Genomic DNA, 9555 nt, shown 5'->3' with positions numbered 1-9555 from the left:
GGGAAGAACACGAAATGGCTGGGCATTGCAAGCTTCGCCCCCCCCTCTACTCAGAGTGGCAGTGGATCTCCAGGGTCTCAGTGGTTTTTTTACAGGGTGGTTTGAATTAATAATTTTGAGTGTCCTCTTCAGCACTTGTTCTGCTATTATTCCACTGGAGCTCGACATTAGGAGAGTGTGCGTGTGTGTGTTAAAACTAGTATTTCTCTGCAAAACTGGAGTCCCTGGAGTTTGCAGAGCTCTATATTTTAACCCTGGCTTGTCCCAAACCCCCCCCCCCACACACACACCCTTAAAATCAGCTAGTTCTGCTACGATGGAAGATTCAGCTTGACCTACATGCTTGGGCTGTCCTGGGGCCAGCTACTGCAGGATTTGGCAGCCATCAGCACACTGCTCTTGCCTGGCATGGGATAAGGTGCAGAGCATGGACTTGGGGGTAGAGGGAGAGACTGCGAGAATATTGCCTGTCAAGTCAAGCAAATAGTGCTGAATCTTGCCTTTTGTTCTTCTAATTATGCAATCACACCAAACTGAATTTATAGTCAGTTTTGATGTGACGTCTGTGCATGCAAATCTATTTGGAAGATCCCAATATTAATAAAGCGTTTAACAAACATTTCACAGTCAGAATTCAACAAGATCTGAACACACTGGAAAAGTGGGCAGATGTGAACAAGATGCAATTTAAATAAGTGCCGAGTTCTGCATCTGGGTAACAAAAAGGAGGAACACACATACTGAATGGGGGATACACTTCAGGGTAGCAGTGTTGTGAACAAGATCTTGGGGTACGGGTGGACCGTTAAATATGAGCAGCCAGTGTGATGTGGCAACAAAAAAGGCTAATGCAGACCACATCTTGCTCAGCTGTGAATTTTATAATAGGATTCGGGATGTTCTAATTAGCCTCCTCCTGCACAGTAAGCATAGTCTAACTGAAGAGAGACTTATATCTTTCCTTTTATCAGATCCACACCCTCACATTACTTTCTCAGTAGTGCGATTTCTTTCTATTGCTATGAGGGTAAGAGAATATAAGGTCAAAGCTCTGGTGGGTTGACTGTTTTACATTTACATATTTTTGATATGCATTTCAAAATGTGATCCATGCCAATAAAGGTTGACTGATTGACTGGCTAATGCAGTCTTGGGGTGTATCAACAGAGACATAACATCCAAATCACAAGATGTCATAGTCCTGCTGTACACTGCACCTGGAGTATTGTGTGCAGTTCTGGAGGCCTCTCTTCAAAAAGGATGTGGACAGAATTGAGTGGGTGCAGGGGAAAGTGACAAGGATGATTGGGGGCCTCGAGACCAAGCCCTGTGAGGAAAGGCTGAGGGACTTGGGAATGTTTAGTCTGGAGAAGAGGAAGTTGAGGGGGGACACAATTGCTCTCTAAGTATTTGAAGGGCTGTCACTTAGTTGTTCCTGTTGACAGCAGAGGATAGGACTCACTAATGGGTTTAAATAAGGGTGGGAAGGTGGCTAGATATTAGGAAAAACCTTTTTACAGTAAGAATTGTGCAACAGTGGAATCGGCTGCCTAGGGAAGTGGTAAGCTCCCCCTCACTGGCAGTCTTTAAGCAGCAGCTGGACAAACACTTGTCAGGGATGCTCTAGGCTGAACCCTCATTAAGTAGGGGGTTCAACTAGAAGGTCTGTATGGCCCCTTCCAACTCTGTGATTCTATTATTCTAGTTATGTTTACAATATTCAGTGGGCTGAATCAACTGTGAATGGGATGAGCTTATGCGAAATATCTCTCCTGTCTCTCACTCTTCCTCCTTCATCTCCTGCAAAGCTGCAGCTGAGGACTAAGTGAACTCTTGGGATCATAATGGGATGTGGTATGTGCATGGTGGGAGAAAGTCAGCAGAAATTAGCCCCCACCCACTACAAAACAGCAAGAACTTGCATTGGTGGGGTTTCTTCTGATTCCACCTTCTCACAAATCCCAATTCCTGAGGATTGCTAGACCTCAAGAGCAGCCTCAGGGAGGTGAGGAAGGAGTGTGTAGGAAGAGATTTTCTCCATGAATTAATTCTGTTCATGATTCACTGGCTCCAACTATTTATTAGTAGAAAAACCCAGGGTTTTGTTGTTGTTTTTGAAAAAGAGGTGCTGGAACTCTCAAGAAGGAAATAAAGTTTACAATCTGTATACTGAAAACTCATGAACTTTTAAACATTTTTAAAAGAATTTTGTCAAAGATGTTCCAGAACTCTGTTCCAGCATGTTCCCCCAAGAAAAAAAACCCCTGGAAACCCACAGAAGACTGCTGCTGTGGAGTTTGCACAACAGGTAAATAGACTAATATCCAAGAGTATAAAATCCTTGCCAATATTCTTCATATTTTTTTAGGAGTCTGGAAAGAATCAAAAATAAATTGCTTAATCCTACCATTAACCAATGGTTACCCAACTGTACTAAAATAGTGCTGTTATGCATGTGCATAATATCTCTTACCTTAAGTGACTGTCGTTTCGTCACATAGTTTTCTGAATGGAGTAACTTCTCATATTCACTAAAGAACTAAATGGAGAAAGAAACAAAAATCAGAGCTTCAACTGTCACAAGAACTCTGATCCCAAGTGACTACACTGAACTGGAAACACAAGAATAAAAATACAGAAACTGAACAAGTTAGAAAAACAGGTTGCTTACCTGTAACTGATGATCTTCGAGTGGTCATCTGTGCATTCACACCCATAGGATCTAGTGCGCACGCGCTGGATCGATCAGCAAGCTTTTTTAACAGATGTCCATGCCCTCCCCTCTGGGCATGCGCGGTGGGGTTCCTGCGCATGCCCGAGGTCTGGGCGTGAAAATCTGTTAAAAAAGCTTGCTGATCGATCCAGCGCGTGCGCACTAGATCCTATGGGTGTGAATGCACAGATGAGCACTCGAAGATCATCAGTTACAGGTAAGCAACCTGTTTTTCTAACTTGTTCAGTTTCTGTATTTTTATTCTTGTGTTTCCAGTTCAGTGTAGTCACTTGGGATCAGAGTTCTTGTGACAGTTGAAGCTCTGATTTTTGTTTCTTTCTCCATTTAGTTCTTTAGTGAATATGAGAAGTTACTCCATTCAGAAAACTATGTGACGAAACGACAGTCACTTAAGGTAAGAGATATTATGCACATGCATAACAGCACTATTTTAGTACAGTTGGGTAACCATTGGTTAATGGTAGGATTAAGCAATTTATTTTTGATTCTTTCCAGACTCCTAAAAAAATATGAAGAATATTGGCAAGGATTTTATACTCTTGGATATTAGTCTATTTACCTGTTGTGCAAACTCCACAGCAGCAGTCTTCTGTGGGTTTCCAGGGGTTTTTTTTCTTGGGGGAACATGCTGGAACAGAGTTCTGGAACATCTTTGACAAAATTCTTTTAAAAATGTTTAAAAGTTCATGAGGTTTCAGTATACAGATTGTAAACTTTATTTCCTTCTTGAGAGTTCCAGCACCTCTTTTTCAAAAACAACAACAAAACCCTGGGTTTTTCTACTAATAAATAGTTGGAGCCAGTGAATCATGAACAGAATTAATTCATGGAGAAAATCTCTTCCTACACACTCCTTCCTCACCTCCCTGAGGCTGCTCTTGAGGTCTAGCAATCCTCAGGAATTGGGATTTGTGAGAAGGTGGAATCAGAAGAAACCCCACCAATGCAAGTTCTTGCTGTTTTGTAGTGGGTGGGGGCTAATTTCTGCTGACTTTCTCCCACCATGCACATACCACATCCCATTATGATCCCAAGAGTTCACTTAGTCCTCAGCTGCAGCTTTGCAGGAGATGAAGGAGGAAGAGTGAGAGACAGGAGAGATATTTCGCATAAGCTCATCCCATTCACAGTTGATTCAGCCCACTGAATATTGTAAACATAACTAGAATAATAGAATCACAGAGTTGGAAGGGGCCATACAGACCTTCTAGTTGAACCCCCTACTTAATGAGGGTTCAGCCTAGAGCATCCCTGACAAGTGTTTGTCCAGCTGCTGCTTAAAGACTGCCAGTGAGGGGGAGCTTACCACTTCCCTAGGCAGCCGATTCCACTGTTGCACAATTCTTACTGTAAAAAGGTTTTTCCTAATATCTAGCCACCTTCCCACCCTTATTTAAACCCATTAGTGAGTCCTATCCTCTGCTGTCAACAGGAACAACTAAGTGACAGCCCTTCAAATACTTAGAGAGCAATTGTGTCCCCCCTCAACTTCCTCTTCTCCAGACTAAACATTCCCAAGTCCCTCAGCCTTTCCTCACAGGGCTTGGTCTCGAGGCCCCCAATCATCCTTGTCACTTTCCCCTGCACCCACTCAATTCTGTCCACATCCTTTTTGAAGAGAGGCCTCCAGAACTGCACACAATACTCCAGGTGCAGTGTACAGCAGGACTATGACATCTTGTGATTTGGATGTTATGTCTCTGTTGATACACCCCAAGACTGCATTAGCCAGTCAATCAGTCAACCTTTATTGGCATGGATCACATTTTGAAATGCATATCAAAAATATGTAAATGTAAAACAGTCAACCCACCAGAGCTTTGACCTTATATTCTCTTACCCTCATAGCAATAGAAAGAAATCGCACTACTGAGAAAGTAATGTGAGGGTGTGGATCTGATAAAAGGAAAGATATAAGTCTCTCTTCAGTTAGACTATGCTTACTGTGCAGGAGGAGGCTAATTAGAACATCCCGAATCCTATTATAAAATTCACAGCTGAGCAAGATGTGGTCTGCATTAGCCTTTTTTGTTGCCACATCACACTGGCTGCTCATATTTAACGGTCCACCCGTACCCCAAGATCTTGTTCACAACACTGCTACCCTGAAGTGTATCCCCCATTCAGTATGTGTGTTCCTCCTTTTTGTTACCCAGATGCAGAACTCGGCACTTATTTAAATTGCATCTTGTTCACATCTGCCCACTTTTCCAGTGTGTTCAGATCTTGTTGAATTCTGACTGTGAAATGTTTGTTAAACGCTTTATTAATATTGGGATCTTCCAAATAGATTTGCATGCACAGACGTCACATCAAAACTGACTATAAATTCAGTTTGGTGTGATTGCATAATTAGAAGAACAAAAGGCAAGATTCAGCACTATTTGCTTGACTTGACAGGCAATATTCTCGCAGTCTCTCCCTCTACCCCCAAGTCCATGCTCTGCACCTTATCCCATGCCAGGCAAGAGCAGTGTGCTGATGGCTGCCAAATCCTGCAGTAGCTGGCCCCAGGACAGCCCAAGCATGTAGGTCAAGCTGAATCTTCCATCGTAGCAGAACTAGCTGATTTTAAGGGTGTGTGTGTGGGGGGGGGGGTGTATAGATAATGCAGCTATGCTGGCTATCTTGGAAGGGTTGGACCATGCTTAGATTCTTCCTGACCATTGTACAAATAAAGGTTTAGATAGAATAGGGTTTGAATGGCTACTCAGAGAGGCAACAACTTCAAAAGTTATCAGAAACTTTCAGATATCATTATGAATTAAGAACCTTTTGATATCCTACCCTTACCTTTCAAGTGGTACTAATTATGTATTACTTGTGAAAAACATATCCAGTTCACTTTTTATCATTCCGCAGCTGCTTGGTGAATTGCTATTGGATAGGCACAACTTCACGATTATGACAAAGTACATCAGTAAACCTGAAAATCTCAAACTAATGATGAACCTCCTACGAGACAAGAGTCGTAACATTCAGTTTGAAGCCTTTCATGTCTTTAAGGTAAAAATAGCTTTTTAAAAAATGGACAGATGGTAAAGGATCTTATATTTACAGTAAATTTTACATGGAATGGTGCAATAAAACTGAATGAGAAGTTTTGGTATCTGGGAAGTATTGCCAATTTTATTGTACAAAGCAGTTTCCATTTTAAAATCAAAATAAGTTTTTAATCACTGGCCCAATCTTTAATGGGCCTGCATTTTCTTTTTTGCCTCAAATCATTAAAACAAGCAAGTTAAAGAAACCCTTTTCTTTCTCCCTTCTTAAAATAATTTGATCCACTAAATTTTACTGAAAGGGGACCACAATCAGATATCTAATAGTCAAAGTATGCCCCTCCATAGGATCAAAAAAACCTGTAAGAGGGGCTGCAGAAGGGAGGACCCAAACTGTACAAGCAAAATGATTTCTGCATGCACAGATATCATGGGATCCTACAAAAACACATCGTGGGATTTCTGGAGCCAATTAGGGTTGCTTCATGAACCCAAAACACAAACTATAAGGAGGAGCTGAAGATAAGGGGTGGTGGAGGGAGACAGAGACAGAGGTAAGAGAAAGGGGAAATGTTGTATGGCAGTGGGAGAGAGGGGAGCAGAGGCAGGGAGATGGACAAACATCATTAGGGAGATGGGGAGGGGGATTTTCACTCCCCCAGGAGTCCTTGCTGGTCCTGAACTTGTTCAACATCATATAATGGTCCTAATTTTTTGCATAGATTGAGTGCAGTAAACCGTTTTTTGGAAGCACAAACAAGCTTGCTTTTTGCTGCACTGATTGTGAACATGGGTATTCTGATGAACCTGGTTTTTTGTTGTTTGCACACACTTGGGGTCGTATGTTCATTTCTGAAATTCAAAAACTCCATTTCCGCTATACACCTTAGTAATTTTCAACCCACTTATTATAATAGTTTAGACAAATAATTATGCATATATTCCTATGTGCTTTTATCCTCCTTGTATCTGGGCTCCTTGAAATTCTACATTAAGTGAAAAAATCTATATTACATTGTCACGCATGTTCTGTGTTTATATTAACTGAGCCTTTTCTTTTTTCATTGCAGGTGTTTGTAGCCAATCCTAACAAGACACAGCCTATATTAGATATTCTCTTAAAGAACCAGACCAAACTTATTGAGTTCCTCAGCAAGTTTCAGAATGACAGGACCGAGGATGAACAATTTAATGATGAGAAGACCTATTTAGTTAAACAGATCAGGGATTTGAAAAGACCAGCGCAGCAAGAAGCTTAATATACAATAAACCCCTAAAATATTAAATACAAATTCAGCATTTGCTGTTAGATATTCCGCATCAGGCACTCTTATCAATTCATGAGGAACATTACTGCTAATCTGCTGTTCAGTGAACAGTGTTTTTTTTCCTTTCTTTTTTTTTTTTTTTTAGTCCAAGTTGACAAACCTAGCTGCTGCTTTCTTGCACAATGTGGACATTTTGGTATTTGTGTCTGAATTCAAGCACACCGCTTGTTTTTAGAAATCTTGGGAGGGAAAGATTATTGGTTCATGAAAGCAAACATAGAAGATAGTTTGGGATAGAAGAAGGTATTAGATTAGTCTTAAGTGACGGGGTGCATGCTTGCAAATCTGGTTCAATCCGTATGTTTGCACTTAACTTTGTATGAGATGCAAGCACAATGTGATCTGTGCATATTTGGCACCATAGTATAAGATTGTATGCCTTGATTTAAAAAACAAAACGTGCAGTGCTTTATTTGTAATCAAAGGGGAAATGTATCTAAGATGTGAGCTTACTGGGATGAAGAGTTGTCTTGCAGATAAAACTGATAGTGACACATAGCAACTTCTAAAGAGTGAAATCTCAGAGTTCATAAGGAAAATGTATATATGCCTTTCACTGCTTTATAGATTTTTTTGTTGTTTTTGACATTTGGTTTTTTCCCGATTGAGTTGTAGACTTGGAAATATGTTCTAAAGGGTCTTTTTTTGTTAATTTTACTTTGAAGGCATTTCAGACAGTAGAGTTTAGCAGTGACACTTTGCATTTCATTTCAACAATGCTTGCTGGTTTCTTTTGTATATAACTCCTTAGGCTGCTCATTTCTTTAAAAATGATTTAATTTGTACAGCAGAGGAATGTTAATGTATTAGTCTGTAACTTTTACCTGATACGAAGTTTTGCAAATGAAAGCTCATATGTAATGAATACTTTGGATCACATGGAAATGCTGATTTCACATTTCTTAAATACTGCAGCATTAAAAGGAAGAAACCCCATTTTTTCCTGTATTCACTGATCTAATGGGTGCCATCAGTTAGGGTAGGTTAAAACATAGTCCTGGAACCCACTAAACTGTGTTCTTGAATATTGGCCTTATTCACTTATCTATAGTGCTATGTTCAGCCAATTGCAAATTATGCAGATTATGCTAAATTGATACTAATTTGTTTTTCTTGTGGGTATCTACAGAAAATCTCTATTCCTTTTCATGTAGTTAAATACTCAGTATGCTAGTGGTGAGAGTAAATAACTTATAATTCCCCTTCAAACAACCATAACTTCATAACTGTCCTAGTGTCAATGTCTTGTTCCTTAATGCTGCAAACTATCAGTATTTATTTTTTTAAAAGACTGATTTTGCACCATGTTTTTGTTACTGTGATCATAAAAAACCTGCTAAATATATCTAAACTATGTTATCAAAATGTTATCTATTCATCTTAATATTAGTGCTAAGATCACAACCAGCCAACTTTATGGATTAGGAGTATGAAAGTTCAAATTCTGCATGATTGAATCTGACTGAGAGTGCTATAAAATTATTTATTGCTTTCTAGCCTCTTTCTAATTAAATTATTTCCCAGTTGATTAAACTCCTGGTTGACATTTTAGCTCATTTTAAAGCCTTCACGAAGGAAGTAGGAAAATAGCTCCAGAAAATAGGATTCCGGTGATTCTGAATGTCTCACCATGGTCAGACTTCCTTTAGAGGTCATAACCTGTCCTTTGCAAGGTGATTCATAATGTCCACTGAAAGAGGAAGAAAATTAATACACCTCTATTATATCATTTATATAGGCAGGCAAAACTGGCCATGAGATGGTATTATAGTTCAGTACTAACTGTCCTTTTTATATTTTGGTTATCGTAGTTTAAGAGGAAGAAAATATTACTTGGCAAGTTATTCTCCATTATGCATAAGGCTTCCACATTAGGGGGAAAATGTAGAAATGCTAAAAGTTATGTATGTGTATATATAAAGTTAAAAGATGATTGGATATTGGTTTTGCTTCTCTACTATTCGGCATGGGAAACAGTGACTAACTTTTTTAAAACATTAAACCTTGGAGTGTTGGCATTCAAAAGAGTTGTATTTAAGACCATTTGATGTGCTATTCATATTAAAATCTATTGTACTGGAAGTGGTTTCTTATCTGCGTGAAGGCTTAAAATAATAACTAAAAGTTATTTAATGTGAGGGGTTTTTTAAAGATGTAAACAATTGTAATTCTACTTCCATGAAAGCATTTCATTTCTTATTAGAAGATCTGGCTGGCCCCATAATTGAAATAAAATTTTGAAGAAACACGATTGTGTATTCTATACTATGTATTGAAAATCAGGTTCACCTTGAGTATTTCTCTCGTAAGAGGTATACATCTTGCATTTCTTGTGAACCATGAAACATTAGCCCTGCATTTTAAAAGCCTGGAGCTAAAAAGGTGAGAACTAATTCATACTTTGTGCCTCCTAAGAGGCAACCTTATCTGTAACGGTTTTTGCTTCTACTTTAGCTTGAATATGGATTTTGCTAATAGAAACTGTCAGGTT

The 9555-nt window shown here is 39.4% G+C and overlaps 1 protein-coding gene across 1 annotated transcript in view; it reads left to right on the top strand.

Moving 5' to 3' along the window:
• CAB39 (calcium binding protein 39) overlaps window positions 1–9199 on the top strand; it is an 84938-nt gene extending 75739 nt beyond the window's left edge. Inside the window, exons 7-9 of the mRNA XM_015411372.1 lie at window positions 3063–3128; window positions 5597–5740; window positions 6807–9199. Coding sequence (XP_015266858.1) covers window positions 3063–3128; window positions 5597–5740; window positions 6807–6995 — 399 coding nt within the window. The 3' untranslated portion in view covers window positions 6996–9199. The remainder of the gene's footprint in view (window positions 1–3062; window positions 3129–5596; window positions 5741–6806) is intronic.
• The last annotated feature ends 356 nt before the right edge of the window (window positions 9200–9555 follow it).

This window comes from Gekko japonicus, unplaced genomic scaffold (assembly GCF_001447785.1).
Source record: "Gekko japonicus isolate JY-2015 unplaced genomic scaffold, Gekko_japonicus_V1.1 scaffold433, whole genome shotgun sequence".
Lineage (NCBI taxonomy): Eukaryota > Metazoa > Chordata > Lepidosauria > Squamata > Gekkonidae > Gekko > Gekko japonicus.
The sequence above is the reverse complement of the archived record's forward strand: the minus strand, read 5'-3'. Positions and strand labels throughout refer to the sequence as shown.